The sequence below is a fragment of the Anomaloglossus baeobatrachus genome, chromosome 2 (assembly GCF_048569485.1).
Source record: "Anomaloglossus baeobatrachus isolate aAnoBae1 chromosome 2, aAnoBae1.hap1, whole genome shotgun sequence".
Taxonomy (NCBI): Eukaryota; Metazoa; Chordata; class Amphibia; order Anura; family Aromobatidae; genus Anomaloglossus; species Anomaloglossus baeobatrachus.
Window position 1 is genome coordinate 412,239,101 of NC_134354.1, and position 22,105 is coordinate 412,261,205.

A 22,105-nucleotide genomic window follows, 5' to 3' on the forward strand; every position below is an offset into this window, starting at 1 on the left:
TCTTTTTTTTTAACATTAGATGAGTATACAATATCTGTGTAAAAATACACTTCTCAGAAGTAAAATGACAAAAGCAAGTTCTGTGAAAATATCGTGCTTGGAAAATATTGGAGCAAATGTCAGATCTGAAGCTTACAGGTTTGTAAATGCAGCTCAAGGCTACGCTACAGTCTGTAAGCTTATGTTAGGATTAGATATGTAGATATTTACAAAGTTCCTCAACTTTTCTGGTTGAATATATTTGTATACAAGCAGAAAAAATGTTTCAAAGGTAAACACATAAAAAAAATCAAAGTACACCTAAAATATAAGGGGAAACATTTCTCCTTATGGAAAGTGACATGCCAGTGTAAATGGACTTGTAGGGAATGCAATGCTCCTCTGGGAGCCATGTCACATGGCTTAGGATAAAAGATAAAGAAGACATGTGTATAGGGTTATTACTCCTCTTCAGTGCAAAGCAAGAAATCTGATTTGGCTGTATGAGGGACCTTTGATTGGGCTCTAAGGGGTAACATTTCTCCTTGTGGAAAGTGACATGTCTAACATGTCTGTGTAAGGATACTTGTAGACCATGCAATGCTTCTCTAGGAAATTAAGCATGTAAATTGCCTTTTCAGAGAGGAAGATGACTTGATCTCTACTGCCACCTACTGAAAGTAGCAATCATAAAAGTCAATATCAACCCTTTAACAAGCTTTGCCACATGAGTAAGGATATTGTCACACTGTTGCCTAGGATGTGAATGGATAGGGACTCCTAAGCTGGCCCTCAGACTAGTTAGCCCCCTGAGATGACCTTCAACCCAGAGGTACACTCAATAATAGTGAAGTCTGGGCCCCCAGTGTGTCCTTATCTCCTGTCCAAGGCCCTGATGTAACACACTCCACACCCACCACCCAAGGGTCAGGCCGGGACAGTAGTCATAAAACCCCACCAACAAAAAACAAAGATAAGGGGACAACAAAGCTCATGCACACCAAAAACACACACAAGGGGACCTACAGGAAGGTGTATAGGGGTAAATAAGGTAAGGAGAAGATAACTAAACAACAACAACAGGATAACGTTCACACCAAACACAGCAGCAGCGAATACCTCCTTCCTACTCCAGACCAAGCTCCAGAATGAATGCTGAATAAACAGCACCCTCTGCTGGGAGCAGAGGGTATTTATCCAGGTTGGGAGTGGATATCAGCGGAAACACCTGAGCAAGGGTAATGAGCTATCTGCTACCAAGAAAACTGACATTAACCCCATGCATGCCAAATGGAAAAAAACACATTTAATGTGTATAGTCTCAGATGGTAATAAGAGACTCAAAGCCTGAGAGACAACTCTGACAGATATATGGCACTAACGTTCAAGTACTCTTCCTCTATGAAGAGGCAATTTGCATACCTAAAATATAGTAATACATCTTTCCTTAGATTTCACTAAATATACTTTAGCAATGATAAAGCATCTTTCCTTAGGTTCAACTATGTACACGACCAGGTATAATCAGAAAACTCTAAATTTGTCAAATCTGGTAGGTAGAACAGTGGGGGGGGGGGGCATAAAGTGTAAAAATATTTATATGTATTGATATTTCTTGTACAATGTAAAATTCTAGAATCTTTTAAACTTTTCTTGTTGTTAATAAAATAAGATTGCTAATAAAGGGGCCTTCTCATCCCAGAAATTGATGGCATATTTATGGGATTGGTTGACGCATCATGAACAGTCCATCCTATAGCCATGTGATTTGGCAGCCATTTTCTGTACACACCGCATCTTCTCACTGTCTGGTCATCACTTGTTTTTACAGATGGTGAGTGCCACTTATTTTTCTATTGGATGGACCGTTGATGTTGATGAGTTTCTTAGCAGTGCACATCCGGTTCTGACCACCCGCTATTGTTGGAAATAAAAGGACAATTTTCATGCCTATGATTACTAAAGAGTGCCAGGATCGTGCCAAGTGCTTCATTAATTAGTACATTGGTTGATCTGCTGCCAATCAGAAAATAATAGCACGCTCTAGCGATATATGCCATGAGTTTCTTCAATGGAAAACTCAATTAAAATAGCTTCTTTTTCATGCAAAAACGTTGTTAAAAATCCAGCCAAGAGCTGTTTCCCCAACATGATCAGTAAGACAGTTCTAGGTACGCACTCAATGCCAGTGCCAATGCCAACAACACAAACGTCTGTTAAAAAACGTAATCCCTACCCAAAAGTGGAATGTAGTGCATTATACAGGATACAGCTAGTGGCTCATACTCACATTTTCAATCTACAATTTGTGTTTAAGTTCCAGTCTGAAGAAGAATTGTGTAACTTACATAACTTATTTCTATCTTGGATGCACCTTCATTTTAAAAGACATTGTTATCTACATTGTAACATACCTCCAAAATGCAGCATAAACAGCAAGAAGAATGAGCAAAGCCATGCAGGAAACAGCACAGCCAATCATCAAGGGGACTGATGGAGAACCAGAGACATCCATTACCTGCGGAGAGAACAACATATAAGCTTTTCATCAAGGACTCACAGTTAATTGTCATGACGTGTTTCATTGTCAATTTTCTTTCAGACTGACTTTTTGATAGCAGAACACTAGATTCAGAATTCACTTTGAGACTTGTCTGCATTGTGAGAGGTTTAATAAAAATTCTGCTGTATTGTAGGGAAAAAAAGGACTAAAAGAGATGTTCTCTTTTGGTGTCCTTCTAGAGTTCAATATACATATTAATTAGGATTGAGTTCAGCTCTTCATAATTCATTGCCTTTTAATGCATATGAAAAAAAGCTAAAAGAGAATCACTGTGTTCTTTCAAAGAATGGGACTACTATAAGCTTATAACGGGATGACTTTAAAATGGAATTTTACAAACTGGCAGCCAATCAGCACCAACACTGGATAGAAAATGAAACCTGAAAGCTAAATGAATGGCATTAGGGATGATCGAATACCTCAAATATATGGCTTCACAAATATTTGCCGAATAGGACGCCGCTATTCGACTATTCGTGAATATTCAATGTGCAATGTAAGTCTATGGGAAACCTGAATAACAACTATTCGGAACTATTCGGGCTTCCCATAGACTTACATTGCGCATCGAATATTTGCATAGAGGCGACCTATTCGTTGGATATTCGCGAAGCCGAATATTTGAGGTATTCGATCATCCCTAAATGGCATGAGTCACAAAGAAATAACTTCTCTGAGACCATTTCAATAGCTGAGGTGCATGGCTCTGATTCATCATTTGCAGGATTCCGTGTTGTTTATTTGTCTTTTAACCTTATTTTGCGTCTATTTAGAACAAAACATTGCATTTTCTGCAACAATGTAAAATTCCTGACAAATATAACAAAAAAAAAACTCAGTGGAGAAATGAATAACATACAGTATGCACAAAAAATGTGGCCAAAAAATAGTAGCATACTGCAGAATTAAGCTGTCTACGCCTTCTTTCACGTCTATGCCTGACTTGGTATACTCAGTGCTGGACATACCACCGCTGCAGCTGATGCAGCTGCACTGGGGCCCAGAAATTCAGGGGGCCCTTGATGGCAAATTAATAATGAGGACTATCTGGCCCGTTGCCCGGGGCTCGAGGCTTCTGTGGGCCTCTGGCCAGATTGCCCTTATCACATGTAGCGTTTCGGGCAGGGAGCGATCCAGCAGGTCCGCACAGTACAGGCAGCGGAACACAGGAATCTGTCCTCTGCTCCCTTCCTCGGCACTTTTTCAGGCACAGGCACGCGCACATATATGATGTCGGCATCAGTGATTCTGAAACTGTTTTTCATGACACATTGTACTTCATGTTAGTGGTAAAATTAGATAAATATGATTTGCATTTTATTGTGAAAATATAACAAATTTGACAAAAAATTTTAAAGTTTCACAATTTTCAAACTTTAAATTTTATGCCCTTAACCTAGATAGTTATCAGACTAAATAATTAAGAAATAACATTTGCCACATGTATACTATATACGTATGTATACATCAGTATCATTTTTGAAATTTATTTTTGTCATTACGTTAGAAGGGTTAAAAGTTTCTCAGCAATTTTTTAACAAAGTATACAAATCGAATTTTTTTACAGGAACCATATCACATTTCAAGTGATTTTGAGCGGGCTATGTGAAAGAAAATACCCAAAAGTGACATTATTTTAAAAACCCGCACCCCTCAAATTGCTCAAAAACACTTTGGAGAAGTTTCTGAACCCTTTAGGTGCTTCACAAGAAATAAAGCAATGAGGGAGGAAAAAATGAAAACTTTACTTTTTTTTCACAAAAATACTGCTTCAGTACCAAAATGTGTACATTTGCAAGGGTAATATGAGAAACAAACCATAAAATTCATTGGACAATTTATCCTGAGTACGCTGATACGCCATATGTGGTGGAAAACTCCTGTTTGGATGCACAGCAGGGCTCAGAAGGGAAGGAGCGCCATTTGACTTTTGAAGTGCAAAATTTGGTGAAATGCATAGTGAATGTCATGTTGCCTTTGAAGACCCCTGATGTGCCTAACCAGTGCAAACCCCCCATGAGTAACCCCATATTGAAACTACACTCCCAGAGAATTTATATAGATGTATGTTGAGCATGTTGAACCCACAGGTGCTTCACAGTGTTTTATAATGTTGAACAATTAAAATAAAAAATCACATTTTCCCACAAAAAAATGTTTTTTTAGTACCAAATTTTGCATTTTCCTTCCGCAGTTACCCAATATGTGATGGAAAAATACTGTTTGGGTGCACGGCAGGGCTCAGAAGGGAGGGAGCACATTTGGCTTTTAGAATTAAAAAATGTCTGACATAGATAGTGGACACCTTATCAGATTTTCAGAGCCACTGATGTGCCTAAACAATAAAAACACCCCACAGGTGACCTCATTTTGGAAATGACACCCTTCACGGAATATATCAGAGGTGCTGCAAGCACCTTGAACCTGCAAGTGCTTCACAGTATTTTATAATATTGAGCTGTTAAAATAAGAAATAATATTTTTCCAATAAAAATGTTTCTTTTGCCAAACATTTTGCATTTTCACAAGGGTAATAGGAGAAACTGGACCATACAATTTGTTGTGCAATTTCTACTGAGTACGCTTATACCCAATATCTGGTGGAAAACTACTTTTTTGGGCGCATGCCAGGGCTCAGAAGAGAAGAAGAACCAATTGACTTTGTACAAAAAATTGGCTGAAATAGATAACAGACACCATGTTCTGTTTAAAGAGCCCATGATTTGGCTAAACAGTGGAAACTCCCTACAATTGGCCATTTTTTTTTACTACAGACCTCAAGGAATTTAGTAAGAGGTAAGCACCTTGCACCTACATGTGCAACACAGTTGAGTCATGAAAATGAAAAAATACATTATTCCCACAAAAATGTTGTTTTTGCCACAAATTTTGCATTTTCACAAGGGTGACTGGAGAAAATGGACCATACCGTTTGTTGTGCAATTTCTCCTGAGTACAGTGATACCCCATATGTGGTAGAAAACTACTTTTGAGACACAGTGCAAAGCTAGGATGGGAAAAAGCACCATATTGGAGTGCAGATATTACTAGAATGGTTTGGGCTGCCATGACACATTGGTAAAGCCCCTGAGGCGCCAAAAAAGCAGAACCGCCCGATAAGTGACCCCCTCACCTTACAAATTTCCCCCCTCAATGAATTCAGCTAGGACTATAGTGAGCATATTGACACAACAGGTGTGTCACAGAATTATTTTCCATTGGGCGGTAAAGAAAATAATTATATTTTTATCACAAAAATGTTGTTTTAGCCCCAGATTTTTCATTTTCACATGAGGAAATAGGTAAAATGGCACCAAAATTTGTCACAATTTCTGCTAAATATGGCAATACTCCACATGTGGCTGTACAGTACTGCTTAGCCACAAAGCGAGACTTGTAAGGGAGGGGGAGTGCTATTTAACTCTTGGAGCACAAATTTTCATTAAATATCTTTGAGATGCCATATACTGAACCTCTAAGTGCCAGAAAAGCAGCACACTGCAAAAATTGACCCCATTTTTTAAATTACATCCATGTGGGAATTTATCTACGGTTGTAGTGACTATTTTGACTCCATGGATGTGTTCCATAAACAAGCAGTATTGGATATTGCCGAGTGAAAATTGCAAAATATGTCATTGTAGTGCCTATTACATTGTAATGCCTGTACATTGTGCCCATACTTTGTGCCCAGCTCGCAATTCTGGAGACATGTACCCCTTACATTAACTACAGTTATGTGAAATCTGAACACTAAGGCGGGCTTTGCAGACTACGACATCGCAGGTGCGATGTCGGTGGGGTCAAATTGAAAGTGACGCACATCCGGCATCGCATGCGACATCGTAGTGTGTAAAGCCTAGATGATACGATTAACGAGCGCAAAATCGTCGTAATCGTATCATCGGTGCAGCGTCAGCGTAATCCATAATTACGCTGACGTGACGGTACCATGTTGTTCCTCGCTCCTGCGGCAGCACACATCGCTGTGTGTGAAGTCGCAGGAGCGATGAACATCTCCTACCGGCGTCACCGCGGCTTCCGTAGGATATGCGGAAGGAAGGAGGTGGCCAGGATGTTTACATCCTGCTCATCTCTGCCCCTCTGCCGCTATTGACCGCCTGCCGTGTCACGTCGCTATGACGCCGCACGACCCGCCCCCTTAGGAAGGAGGCGGGTCGCCGGCCAGAGCGACGGTCGCAGGGCAGGTGAGTGCATGTGAAGCCGGCGTAGCGATAATTTTCGCTACGCCAGCTATCACACGATATCGTACCTGCGACGGGGGCGGGGACTATCGCGTGCGACATCGCAGCATCGGCTTGCGATGTCGCAACGTGCAAAGCCCACCTTAATGTGGATTAAGCAACCTGCGATTCTCAGAAAAAGGTGTGCATTTGGATTTGGAAGCAGATATTTTGCTGGGATTCTTTTGGGGGGGGAGTCATTGAGCTTTTCCACAGCATTTGTGTTACCAGTAATGTGAAAACCCCCTATTGTCAGATGACGGACCTGAGTCGGGACTTGTTTTTTTTGTGGACTGCGTTGAAGTTTTCATTGGGAACATTTTGCATACAATTTTGGATCACAATTATTCTGTGCTCTACATGGACCACTTACATCGGGGTTTACATCTAAGGCTCCGCTCATATGGCCTTAGAGTCTTTTATGTGAGAAAATTGGTCCGATTATGTTAATATCACTAGGATCAAATTCTGCCAACGTTTGATGTGAATGTCACATTACTGTGATTTGATTATTTCACATGAGAGAATTGAAGCACAGGTGCGAAGAAGACAGAGAATTTAATTTCTCCATCTTCTCCATTGTCTGTGTCCCAGGTAATCGTGCTGCAATCAGATGACATCTGAATGCAATCCGATGTTTCACACGCAACCATAGACTTATAAGGGTGGGTACGATCTGAACATTCGCAGGATACTGTCATTTTTTTTCACGTGGAAAATGCCTTTTAGACCATGCTAATGGTGCACCCCTTTTACCAGCCTCCTAAATGCTGTGATCGCTATTGATTACTCAAACAATTCTGGAAATGCAAATATAGTCAAGGAAATAATTATTTTGAGGCTGTTGCTTGGCAACTCGGAGCTTCAGCTCCCTCCATAAGTTTCCTATGGGACTAAGGTCTGGGGACTGGCTAGGCCACTCCATAACATTAATGTGATTTTTTTTGAGCCACTCCTTTGTTGCCTTGGCTGTATGTTTTGGGTCAATGTCGTGCTGGAAGACCCAGCCATGACCCCTTTTTAATGTCCTGGCGAAGAAAAGGAGGCTGTCACTCAGGATTTTATGGTCTATGGCACCATCCTTTGTCTAATTGATGCAGGGAAATAGTCCTGTGCCCCCAAAACATAATGTTTCCACCTCCATGCTTGACAGTGGGGATGGTGTTCGTTGGGTCATAGGCAGCATTTCACTTCCTTCAAACACTTCCTCTTTTGGTAGTTGTGAGAGTCATATTAACTACTAAGATTAGCATCAAACGGCTGCAGCAGACACACGTGGATGTACTATAGTAACTAGGAACTAGAAAAAGAGAAATCATATATGATATGAATATGATTTTTCCTGAAAAAGAAGCCTATTGGCTTGGAAACATGCTGACAAAAAATAATTTCTTCACATCATCTGAATTCTTTGATCCTTTCTACAGCAGCACAGAGAAAATAGCCTTTCTTTTCCTATATATTGTTATAACGCTATTGGTCGTGGAAATTAGGAAGTTAAACAGCCGGGGGCGGTGTGGGCACCGATTCTGACTGTGATAGCCAGAGTTCAGCTATTACTTACGCCAAGCTCTAGGTGGCAATCATGCAGGCACAGCTCCTAATTTGTGTACAGATAGATGCAGGGATATTTCTTAACCCCTTCACGACCGGCTGATTTTTCGCTTTCCATTTTTTTTTCGCCATTCTTCTTCTGGGACGTAACTTTTTTATTTTTCAGTCAATATGGTCATGTGAGGGCTCATTTTTTGCGTAACAAACTGTATGTTTAAATGAAACCATACGTTTTACCATATAGTGTACTGGAAAACGGCAAAAAAAATCCAAATGCAGAAAAATTGCAAAAAAGTGAGATAGCACTATTGTTTTTAAGATATTTTATTCACTGTGTTCACTATATGGTAAAACTGTTGTGTGAGTGTGATGCCTCAGGTCACTGCGAGTTCGTAGACACTAAACATGTATAGGTTTACTTTTATATAAGGGGTTAAAAAAAAAATCAGAAGTTTGTCAGAAAAAAGTTGGCGCACATTTTACGCCATATTTCGTGACCCGTAGCATTCTCATTTTTTGGGATCTATGGCTCAGTGATGGCTTATTTTGTGCATCTCAAGCTGCCGTTTTTAACTGTACCATTTTTGCGTAGATGCTACGTTTTGATCGCCTGATATTACATTTTGCACAAAAGTTGTGGCAACAAAAAAACGTAATTTTGGCGTTTGGAATTTGTTTGCCGCTACGCCGTTTACTGATCAGATTAATTGATTTTATATTTTGATAGATCGTACGTTTCTGAATGCGGCAATATGAAATGTGTGTATATGTTTTATTTTTTTAACCCTTTAATTTTCAATGGGGCAAAAGGGAGGTGATTTGAACTTTTAGGTTTTTTTGTTTTTGTTTTAAATTTTTTAAAACTTTTTTTTTTACTTTTTTTTATTTTACTAGTCCCCCTAGGGGGCTAAAGTGATCAACAATCCGATCGCTCTGCCCTATCTGCTGATCACAGCTACACAGCTTTAAAGAGCAGATACGCTCACTTTCTGCTTCACTCGGCTCCGGGCCGAGTGAAACTGAAAGTAATTCATGTGTAGTACAAGAGTCATCACATGACCCTGTGCTACCATGACAATCACCGGAAGTCACGTGATCACATGACTTCCGGTATCAGCCGGTAAGTAAAAGTTTACCGCCGATGCCGTTATAATGGCGCTGTCACATATTGACAGCGCCATTTAAGGAGTTAAACGGCACGAGCAGATAACGATTCTGCTCGTGCCTAGCAGGCACACATCTCAGCTGTGAAAATCAGCTGAGATATGTGCCGATCGCGGCATGCTGCCACCGGCAGACCGTGGGCAGTAACATTATGACTGCTAGGACGTAATATTACTGCCCACGGCCGTTAAGGGGTTAATAAAGAATTTTACTAATAATCCGACATTTAGATGAGCAATTTTTTTACATTAGTTTTCAATACATAGCAAATTGTTTCAAAGTACAAATGATAAATATGAAAACGGTATATTTATTAGCCATTGAAATTAACCAGTAAGATTATAGAGAATAAAAAATATTTTCTAAAAGGATCTAAAGGGATCAAAAAAGTGTTGTGACAAATAGAAGAAACTCCAATTAAAACATAATATTTTATTGGATATGCAAAGAAGGACCAAATCCAATATTGTATATTAAAACTGGTACAGAACAATATATCACAAGTACAGTGATGAGCAAAAGGGTAACAATGTTTTGAAATTTTCACTTTCAGGCTCCATCTCTCACCATCTACTATGGCTCTGAGTGTGATATTAACTTAATTTTATAGACAATCATCTTAGCTATCTCATTCTTAAATTTCACTTGCAACTATTTAGCATATGATCAGTTATGCAGATTCTTGTCATGTCACTGCATTGTTACTGTTTTGCTAATAAAATTATTTTGTTAGTATTTTGTAAATCCACCTTTTGCTTTCAACTCTGCCTGAATCCTTCTGGGCATGCTCTCGATCAGATTCAAGCAAGTCTCAACCAAAATCTGATCCCAGGTCTCTTCTACACATTCCTAATGTTAGTGTATAACACACATGGGTATACAGTGCCTACAAGTAGTCTTCAACCCCCTGCAGATTTAGCAGGTTTGATAGGATGCAAATAAGTTAGAGCCTGCAAACTTCAAACAAGAGCAGGATTTATTAACAGATGCATAAATCTTACAAACCAACAAGTTATGTTGCTCAGTTAAATTTTAATACATTTTCAACATAAAAGTGTGGGTCAATTAATATTCAACCCCTAGGTTTAATATTTTGTGGAATAACCCTTGTTTGCAATTACAGCTAATAATCGTCTTTTATAAGACCTGATCAGGCCGGCACAGGTCTCTGGAGTTATCTTGGCCCACTCCTCCATGCAGATCTTCTCCAAGTTATTTAGGTTCTTTGGGTGTCTCATGTGGACTTTAATCTTGAGCTCCTTCCACAAGTTTTCAATTGGGTTAAGGTCAGGAGACTGACTAGGCCACTGCAACACCTTGATTTTTTCCCTCTTGAACCAGGCCTTGGTTTTCTTGGCTGTGTGCTTTGGGTCGTTGTCTTGTTGGAAGATGAAATGACGACCCATCTTAAGATCCTTGATGGAGGAGCGGAGGTTCTAGGCCAAAATCTCCAGGTAGGCCGTGCTATCCATCTTCCCATGGATGCGGACCAGATCGCCAGGCCCCTTGGCTGAGAAACAGCCCCACAGCATGATGCTGCCACCACCATGCTTGACTGTAGGGATGGTATTCTTAGGGTCGTATGCAGTGCCATCCAGTCTCCAAACGTCACGTGTGTGGTTGGCACCAAAGATCTCGATCTTGGTCTCATCAGACCAGAGAACCTTGAACCAGTCTGTCTCAGAGTCCTCCAAGTGATCATGAGCAAACTGTAGACGAGCCTTGACATGACGCTTTGAAAGTAAAGGTACCTTACGGGCTCGTCTGGAACAGAGACCATTGCGGTGGAGTACGTTACTTATGGTATTGACTGAAACCAAAGTCCCCACTGCCATGAGATCTTCCCGGAGCTCCTTCCTTGTTGTTCTTGGGTTAGCCTTGCCTCTTCGGACAAGCCTGGCCTCGGCACGGGTGGAAACTTTCAAAGGCTGTCCAGGCCGTGGAAGGCTAACAGTAGTTCCATAAGCCTTCCACTTCCGCATGATGCTCCCAACAGTGGAGACAGGTAGGACCAACTCCTTGAAAAGTGTTTTGTACCCCTTGCCAGCCTTGTGACCCTCCACGATCTTGTCTCTGATGGCCTTGGAATGCTCCTTTGTCTTTTCCATGTTGACCAAGTATGAGTGCTGTTCACAAGTTTGGGGAGGGTCTTAATTAGTCAGAAAAGGCTGGAAAAAGAGATAAATAATCCAAACATGTGAAGCTCATTGTTCTTTGTGGCTGAAATACTTCTTAATATTTTAGGGGAACCAAACAGAATTCTTGTGGTTCGAGGGGTTGAATAATAAATGACCCTCTGAATAAATTTTTCACAATTTTAAAAAAAAAAATAAAAAAAGAAATAACATTCTTTTTTGCTGCAGTGCATTTCACACTTCCAGGCTGATCTACAGTCCAAATGTCACAATGCCAAGTTAATTCCGAATGTGTAAACCTGCTAAATCTGCAGGGGGTTGAATACTACTTGTAGGCACTGTATATACAGCTTTTTCTTCAACTCTACCCATTAGTATTCAATTGGGTTGAGGTCTGGAGATTGTGGCAATCAATCCAGCACCTCTACTTCATTGTCATGGAACCATTTTCTTCACCAATCTCGACGTATGCTTCGGGTTGTTGTCCTTCTGGAACACTCTGTTGTTCTTTTCAAACCCATAATACTCAAGTGTACGAAGTAACTCCTCTTGTAGGATACTCACAAATACTCACAAATAGACTACCATTGATCCTGGTCAAGTATCCAATGCCTTTAGCTGTGAATTAACCCCATATAATCAGACTTCCTCTACTGAATTTGACAGTTTCTTCAATTTCACAATTCATTAGCCACTTTAACCCTCGTTTCTTCCAGACCTATTTGCAGCTATCAGAGCCTAATCTACTGACTTTCGTCTCATTGCTCCAATTTACCTGTTTTCAATTTTCTCCTGTCCACTTTTCATACTTTTTTTGCAATCTCGAGGCTTTGCATCTTATGACGATATTGAAGTTGAGGATTCTTCACCTTTTTTCAGGCCACCATTACAGATTTGTGTACCATGCATCGCACAGTGCTTGTATGGAAATCTGTGATCTTACAAATGCGAAGCATATAAGACACCTCCACTGCCATGTTTGTCGCACCAGAACTGATAGACCTTGTGATGAGCCAACTTGTTGACTCCGATATTTTGCTTGGATGTCCACCTCTTGGCTTTTAAATGGACGGACTTCATTTCGTATTCTTTCAACTGTCTTGGCACTCACATGATGCAGTTTGGCAATTTTCTTGGCTGAGAGACCGCTACTGATGATAGTGGATGATGATGATGATAGTGGATGTTGAGATATGGAGCCTGAGATTCAAAGGTTCAAAACATTATTACCCTTTTGTTCATCAGTGTATATGTCATAGAAAGTCCAGGGAAAACCAGAGAGCTAAAATTGATAGATACAGTAAGTTCCACTAACAACACAACACAAAAATGGCCCTAGGGAAAAGCCCTATCTGGCTGAGTAGGTTGGTACCCTAAAAGAAAAGTGCAGGTGACGGCGTACCACTCAGTATTGCCTAAACATGTTAATCCCTATAAGTCACTTAGCAGTCCTATCACAAACGGCCATGTACCACAAGATAGAGATAGCAATACAGCTATGATAAAGTAACCTAGTAAATAGCACTATCACCTGGAAAAAGCAGCCCAGTAATAAAACAATTAATAGGAAGAGGGGCAGATAAATTACAAAAAAAGGAAAAAATAGTCACTTAAATACACCCAATTGAACCAGTCAAAAAGGTCAAAATGCAACTGTGTAGTGGTAGTAAAACAAGTAATTGAAATTGTACTAGATGTATCCTTTCTTAACTGCTATAGTACCCTTAACAATCTTTTTATCTTGACCCACAATTATTGCCGGTTTTATGGCAAGTTCTTCCACCAGCTCAAGGGCACTGCCATTCGGAGCTTCTTTGTCCTGTCATAAGCCAACCTATTCCTGGGCTGGTGGGAGAACATAGTGGTGTTCCAAGATGACACTGCTTTGTGCCTATTCATAAATTTGTACTGGGGGAGATTTTTTATAGACAACATTTTTATCCTGTGGTCAGGCTTTAAAGAGGATTTTATTGAGATAAATGAACTGGGTCTGAGATTCACAAATGAAATTCATATTTACCATTTTTGGATATTTTCTTCATAAAAGATCATAAATGGTCCTTCTCCACCAGTACTATAGGAAGCCAACCTATACCTACCTACACCAATAATTTGCTCAGATGGGATAGTTTTCATTCATTGCCCCTAAAGAAATGTATCCCTAAGGGGCGATACATAAGAATGAGAAGAATGAGGAAAGAAGCAATTGCTTGAGAGAACAACTCTTTCTTGTGCTCCAGGGCTATTTGTGATAGGACTACAAAGAGACATATAGGGATTACCAGGGTTAGACGACACTCAGCAGGGGCACCATCACTTGTGCTTTTCTCTTAGGGTGCCAACCTTCGCGCCCACATAGGGCTTTTCCCTAGGGCCATTTTAGGGGTTGTGCTGTTCGTGGAACTTATCTAGTAATATTAAGTTTCTTGTTCCCCCCCTGGACTTCCTATGACATTATATATATATATATATATATATACAGTTAGGTCCAGAAATATTTGGACAGTGACACAAGTTTTGTTATTTTAGCTGTTTAAAAAAACATGTTCAGAAATACAATTATATATATAATATGGGCTGAAAGTGCACACTCCCAGCTGCAATATGAGAGTTTTCACATCCAAATCGGAGAAAGGGTTTAGGAATCATAGCTCTGTAATGCATAGCCTCCTCTTTTTCAAGGGACCAAAAGTAATTGGACAAGGGACTCTAAGGGCTGCAATTAACTCTGAAGGCATCTCCCTCGTTAACCTGTAATCAATGAAGTAGTTAAAAGGTCTGGGGTTGATTACAGGTGTGTGGTTTTGCATTTGGAAGCTGTTGCTGTGACCAGACAACATGCGGTCTAAGGAACTCTCAATTGAGGTGAAGCAGAACATCCTGAGGCTGAAAAAAAAGAAAAAATCCATCAGAGAGATAGCAGACATGCTTGGAGTAGCAAAATCAACAGTCGGGTACATTCTGAGAAAAAAGGAATTGACTGGTGAGCTTGGGAACTCAAAAAGGCCTGGGCGTCCACGAATGACAACAGTGGTGGATGATCGCCGCATACTTTCTTTGGTGAAGAAGAACCCGTTCACAACATCATCTGAAGTCCAGAACACTCTCAGTGAAGTAGGTGTATCTGTCTCTAAGTCAACAGTAAAGAGAAGACTCCATGAAAGTAAATACAAAGGGTTCACATCTAGATGCAAACCATTCATCAATTCCAAATATAGACAGGCCAGAGTTAAATTTGCTGAAAAACACCTCATGAAGCCAGCTCAGTTCTGGAAAAGTATTCTATGGACAGATGAGACAAAGATCAACCTATACCAGAATGATGGAAAGAAAAAAGTTTGGAGAAGAAAGGGAATGGCACATGATCCAAGGCACACCACATCCTCTGTAAAACATGGTGGAGGCAACGTGATGGCATGGGCATGCATGGCTTTCAATGGCACTGGGTCACTTGTGTTTATTGATGACATAACAGCAGACAAGAGTAGCCGGATGAATTCTGAAGTGTACCGGGATATACTTTCAGCCCAGATTCAGCCAAATGCCGCAAAGTTGATCAGACGGCGCTTCATAGTACAGATGGACAATGACCCCAAGCATACAGCCAAAGCTACCCAGGAGTTCATGAGTGCAAAAAAGTGGAACATTCTGCAATGGCCAAGTCAATCACCAGATCTTAACCCAATTGAGCATGCATTTCACTTGCTCAAATCCAGACTTAAGACGGAAAGACCCACAAAGAAGCAAGACCTGAAGGCTGCGGCTGTAAAGGCCTGGCAAAGCATTAAGAAGGAGGAAACCCAGCGTTTGGTGATGTCCATGGGTTACAGACTTAAGGCAGTGATTGCCTCCAAAGGATTCGCAACAAAATATTGAAAATAAAAATATTTTGTTTGGGTTTGGTTTATTTGTCCAATTACTTTTGACCTCCTAAAATGTGGAGTGTTTGTAAAGAAATGTGTACAATTCCTACAATTTCTATCAGATATTTTTGTTCAAACCTTCAAATTAAACGTTACAATCTGCACTTGAATTCTGTTGTAGAGGTTTCATTTCAAATCCAATGTGGTGGCATGCAGAGCCCAACTCGCGAAAATTGTGTCACTGTCCAAATATTTCTGGACCTAACTGTATATATATATATATTTATATATATATATAAATATATATATATATATATATATATATATATATATATATATATATATATATATGTAATGTCTTGTTTTATATAATTTTTAATATACAATATTAGTTTGGCCCTACTTTGATATTTGTAGTATTTTAATGTGGATTTTTTTCTATTTGTCAGCCCTAACCAGTAAGATTAGCAAATGAATAGCCAAACAGTTAAAGGTTTATTTCCATCTCTAAGATCCTATCCCAATATGTAGAAAGGTGTAATAATAATATTAGCAAATAACTCCAATAAGAAATGTAGCAGAGTTAACCTGATATAGTCATATTTCCCACCTTATGTATTGCAGCTTAGATATCCATGGTTACGTCCACTCATATAGTGACAATTAGGCCTAAGACACACGGCATGAAAATCGGTGCGAGTGGAATGCAATAAAACATCACATTCCACTTGGACCAATATTAGCCTATGTGCCAGCACCCATTAGCGATTATTTTCTCAGCCCTAATCGGACCGAGAAAACAATTGTAGCATGCTGCGACTGTAATGCGTTCCTGGTTTCTCTCACACCCTTTAAAGTAAATGAGGCAAGAGAAAAATCGCACTGCAGTCGCGGTAAAACAGTGTACCGAGAGTGCAGGGCGAGAATGGCAATAGCCGGCTACGGAGGAGAAAGGGAGATAAATCACTCCCTCCCCTCCTCAGTGCTGGCCCTCCAATCCTCAGTGCTGGTCCGCCCCCCACAGCTGAGGTCTGATCGCATGATCGGACCTCAGTCGCAGTGACACTCGCATGACACTCAGCTCCCGCTTTGCTGCCAGTGTGAGCCAAGTGTCATGCAAGGATCGCACTAGTCCCCCGTGTGACCCCGGCCTTAGTTAGCAAGTTGCTCGTGTTCACAACCATAGGTACCTAAGCTGCAATGCCCTGCACATGAGATCAATAAAAGAGGTGTCTACTACAAAGCATAGTGGCCACATCGATTTAAAGCAGGGAAAGAAGGCTTTTTCTAAATAACTTATTTTTCCAATTCTGCCTGTGAGCTATTGCTGTCTGCTTTTCCCCATCATGTGACCCGGGCTGCTGTGACCTCTGATGTCCAGTGATGTCACGTCAATTTCCGGAAATGGAAGATTACCCGGCATCATTGAGGCAGGACCCAGTCTCCCTGAGTAACTGGGCTGTGGGCGGAGTTACATCGCACCTCACAGCATCTGGCGTGCCTGTGGAGCTCTGTTATGCGGAGAAGGTGAGAGCTTGTGAGATCTGGTCTGTGACATGCGATGAAAGTTTGCCCACAGCCCTGTCACTCAGGGAGACTGGGTCCCACCTCGGTGATGCTGAGTCAACTTCCAATTCTGGAAGTTGACTTGACATCAGCAGACATCACAGGTCACAGTAGCCCAGGTCACGTGATGGGGATTATCAGATAGCAATAGCACCACTCACAGGCAGAATTGAAAAAAAAAGTTATTTAGAAAAAGCCTTTTTTCCCTGCTTTAAATCAATGTGGCCACTATGATATGAAGTGGACCACCTCTTTAAGGAGAGCTAGATCTGGGAAAGCAGTCTTGAGAAAGCATGAATTCCCAGAGGTTATATCAGATCTGGGAAAGCAGTAGGAGGAAAGCATATTTCTTCCGGGGTTGCTTCAAGTTCAACTGAGTAATGGTAAGTGGAAAGGGAAAAGGATATATGTACAGCCACAATGCATGATCCAGTCTGCCCTAAAAGAGCTCATCAGGGTGAACTAATCCGGTGTTGCATCTCTTCTCTTGGACTAGTTCTACCTCACATCTTCTAAACATGCCTCCCTGGGTGTTAATAACAGTGACATACACTCACCATTACAATACCATCGTTATGCAGCCCACCAATCACACCCAGGGAAGCATATTTAGAAGATCCAAGGCAGGACTATTCAGGAGAACCGCTTTCGACTAGTCCTTCCTCATAACTATATGCAATGACGTGGAATAAAAATGCATCTTTTAAACATGGCAGCATTAGGAATCAAGTAAAATACCTTATAAGGATAAAGAAAGCTGTGCCCATACCTCCATAGTAAACCTAATAGATTCTCCAAAAGTCGTAGAGAACAAGTAGATGTTGGTTGGACTAATGCCCAGTCATCCACTAAGTCAAACCAGGTGAAAGTAAAGTTCCAGGATATCAATCATAAATCCAGTAGTAAAAGTCCATAGTAGAACTTTAGATGACCAAATATTAATACTTATGTAAAAGAATAAAATAAAAATAAATTCTATTGCCATAAAAATATCGCAAAAATATTGTGGAGACAGGCCCCTACAATGCATTTAGAAGACAAGCAGAGATATCCTATGATTGTGCATTATATATAACAACTGCAAATCTATCGCTCTCTCCCAAAATAGCAACTATGCTAGGGATGGATTTCAGAAAAAAATGTATATATACTAAGTAATGAGAAAAAAGTAGCATACAATTATAGTGGAAATCAATTTGTTGGATCCAGATTGAAAAATGGATATAATTGCGAGAGAGCAAATGCACTTTTACTTATATGATATGTTTTTACTAAGATTTGGCCTAGGCAGATAAACAGTTATAGTACATGACTATTGTATATAACTACATGACATGCCATAATAAAGTGTTCTAAAACTCAACAGTACAGATTCTGATATTGCAGAGGACCCTTTTCCGTGTATCTACTATATAATCCATCTATAGTATTTATATACCTGTCATTCAAATACAGCAGATGGATCATTCAAAAAATATAAACATTAAACCGTTAATAGAGACTTGTATACTAAAAATAGAAGAATAACTGCCAGATTAATAAGATTTGATGAATCTGTCAACATGTAACAGAATTAATTTCAGGTTTATAACAGGAATCCATTATCGTATGGCCTATACTATTTATAGAACTGAACACGCATAGTCAGCTTTAAAATCTGCGATAAGGTAGAAATACAAGGGTTAAGCATGTAAGCATGAGCCAATGGTGCTATCTTGTTATAGCGAATTAGTATGTTATAGTTCTACATGCTAAAAGACCACAAAATAAAGCATCATAAACACAAATACAAGGCATAATTTCTGCACAATATACCACAATAACACAATGATAAGCATAAAGAACAGGCCTAAATAGATCATCCTGAACTTCATTCCTGTAGAGTCCAAGTTAACTCTCCCGCGCAATGCTCATCGGCCTATGCTGTCCAAATATGTTTTTTGCACTTACCAACTCCTTGGGAAGTTGTGCCAACACTGCAAAGGTGGAGAGCTGGTTGCAAAGGCATTTGGTGTGAGATGGATGGGTTGGTAGGGTCTGGCAGCTTTCAGTTTCCCAGCTTCCACTGGATACATCACTGGGGATCAGAAGACGTAATATGAAGTCAATACCTGAAAAGGCACAGCTTTGCTGTAGAAAGAGTGGAGGATACTCGGAAAGCTGTGCATATCCGGAGCAGGCACAGCAAGCCTGCTACACTAAACTGGTGTCTTGAATATGAGTGTGTGTGTGGGTGAAACCCTGTGAGAGCAGTGAGGCAGAGAAAGAAGGAGTGTGGGGGAGACGGAAAGACAAAATGAGGGGGAGAAACAATAGGGAGGATGATGAAGAAGTAAACACAGGGAGAGGGAGTGAAAGATGGCAATGACAGATGAAGAAAGACTGTGTGGGGATAAACTGTTCAGTAGTAGTACTAAATGTGTGATAAGCACAGTGTAAGAAGCTGAAAGGGCAACACCGACGTAGAAAAAGGGAGAACAGCTGGTAAAGCATCGAAGGCAGAACATACAAGAATATGTGATGAGTGCGAGCAGTAGGGGAGAGATAAAGTTATGCCGTAAAACATGATCCACCAGGGATTCCACAAGAAGAGAAGACGAGAGGAAGAAAGGCATATGAAATACAGAGCTAAGAGGAAGAGAAACAGGATAATATTCTGAATGGTGAGGAATGATGCAGCATCTAAGCTGAGGGGGTTTTCACAGCAAATCCTTCCTACCTCCCTGTCAGTCCTTGCCGTGTGTTTTGCTATCTACAACCCTTCGGAATGGGTCAAATACTACATTCTCTGGGAGGTTTACCGCTTATAGGCTATGGATTCCTATACTATATACAAAAAACAAGTAAAATATATGAAGCGGTACAAATACTTTACAAATAACATCCGACTCGGCGCTGATTTTGGAGCTTTTAAAGATGTGGCGCTATTTGTAGTATTTCTCTGCATTCCCATTACTTAATGCAAGGGGTCTTATCTGGAAAACGTCAGCTGCATATACGCATAGAGGAAACATGATCTTCCCATACATCACTAAATCGCTCCCCAGTCATTCACGTTACTCTGGCAACCACAGCAGATGGAAAGTAAGAATAAAACGTGGTGAGGATGAGGGCTGAAGATTGGCTCTTACACACCCACACACTTCTACGTGCACACCTTTCCATACTGAAACATGGCCGTAGCAATCGTCTACCAAGGGACCACCTCTTATATTAAATTATGGGCTCTAGTTTCCATGCACTCATAGGAATATGCAGTTACATATGCATACATGACAGAATGAATAATACAAATGCTTTGTGGCTTCTACTCTATTCTGTTTTATAAGCAGATTTCTAACAGATACCCTGACACTGGGAAGAAAGAAGAGGCAAAACTTTAGCAGCTGCAAAAAAAAGGCCTGTCACCATCTGCTATACACAATAACAAATTATATATGATTGTACTACATATTTCTTTTAAAGCCCCATTTTGTCTTTTGAAAATTTCATGTCCTGTATGTTAATTAGACAAATTTCTTCCTCGCAGTGCAAGGAAATCAGCTGTGGTGGTCTTTTCATTGCCACTTACATAAACACAATGTAACTCTATAATGCTGATCGGTCAATGTTAAAAAAAAACACAAAAACAACAACAAAAAAGGGAAAAAAACCACGGCTTGCATTCTGTACTAATATGAGTCAACAGCATTTCAGCACTTCACAATCTGGACAGCTCCAGATCCCAATCTCGGAAAAACTTTCACAAGTCTTCAACAATGTTAATTCTCTTAGGTAGGACTAACAAAAAGAGAAGGAAAGAACAAGAGCTGCCATTTTTTGAGCAGTAAACTTTTTCCTAGGGTCACGTTGAAAAAGGTTACACAATACAGGTCACATTTCCAAGGTCATTAATAGTAGTTTATTTTATTCATAAAGAGATCTACAAAAGTCACGGGACTTAAGTTATCAAGCATTGTTCATGGCAGTCTTGATGGGGGGCATTTATGAGTCAGGGGTGCTTGATTCATTAAGAGCAGTTAGTTATATACTGTATGTCACTCCATCTTGGGTTGGTGAATGAGTAGGGTTCCATTTTGTAAGGCCAAACAAACATAAAAACTCGCCACTCACAGGTATGCAGTTAAAGAGAACAAATAATTTATTCATACAATCCAATAGTTATTCAAAAAATATTTCACGTTTCGGTTCTTCATCCGGACTTTCAGCAGAATGGTGTGAATATCTGTGGAAATAAAGCATAGTAAAATAGGTGCAGCATGGTGTTAGGCTGCACATAGTCCACTACCCTTTATTTCCACAGAAATCCACACCATTCTGATGAAGGTCCGGATGTAGAACAGAAACGTCAAATATTGTTTGATCAACTATTGGATTGTATGAATAAATGATTTCTTCTCTATAAATGCATACCCTTTTTGTTTAATTCATAAAGAGGTGCATGCCCCTTCATGAATCAGGCATGTCCGACAAGTGGCGTGTGCTTCCATGTACCTCAACACTAATCTCCATTCAGGAATTGGAGTAAGATTTTTGGTTGAAGGTACGCCACAACTTGTCATGAATTAGATGAGCTGTGGCGTCACACACCCATTCTGCCCATTGTGGCAGAGCCGGATGAAGATGGTGTAAAATTGCTAAAAGTCACAACATTTTTGCGCCACTCCTTTAGTGACTTTTCAAAGTGTTTTATGCCAGAATTCTTGCGAAATCACATTGATGAAAAAGGGCCATAGTCTTCTGCTAAAAGTAAAATCAACTTCTAGAAAATGGCCTTTCACCCAACTGAATAAGACAAAGGCATAGAATGGGAGTCATTGCAATAAACACTTAAAGAGTTACTGGCGTTTTAATTATTTTTCATGTATCAAGACTAAACGTAAAAATAAGAAATTTTGTAATATATCTTATTAGAACAACTTACTTCTTTCTCCTCCTGGACTGATCCTTCATTCTCAAAATTCTCAATTCATGGGTAAAATATGTCTTCAGTGAAGATTTCTGATGCAAGGGACAACAGTTGGAGCTCATAAAGTT

The 22,105-nt window shown here is 40.1% G+C and overlaps 1 protein-coding gene across 4 annotated transcripts in view; it reads right to left on the reverse strand.

Annotated features, from left to right (window-relative positions):
• The window catches only part of ADGRB2 (adhesion G protein-coupled receptor B2), a 673,616-nt gene that overhangs the window by 82,215 nt on the left and 569,296 nt on the right, over positions 1 to 22,105 (reverse strand). For all 4 annotated transcript variants that reach the window (XM_075336137.1, XM_075336136.1, XM_075336138.1 and 1 more), the window contains 2 exons: positions 19,019 to 19,145; positions 2,394 to 2,497 (listed from right to left, as the gene is read on the reverse strand). In XM_075336137.1, the coding sequence (XP_075192252.1) occupies positions 2,394 to 2,497; positions 19,019 to 19,145 (231 nt within the window). The remainder of the gene's footprint in view (positions 1 to 2,393; positions 2,498 to 19,018; positions 19,146 to 22,105) is intronic.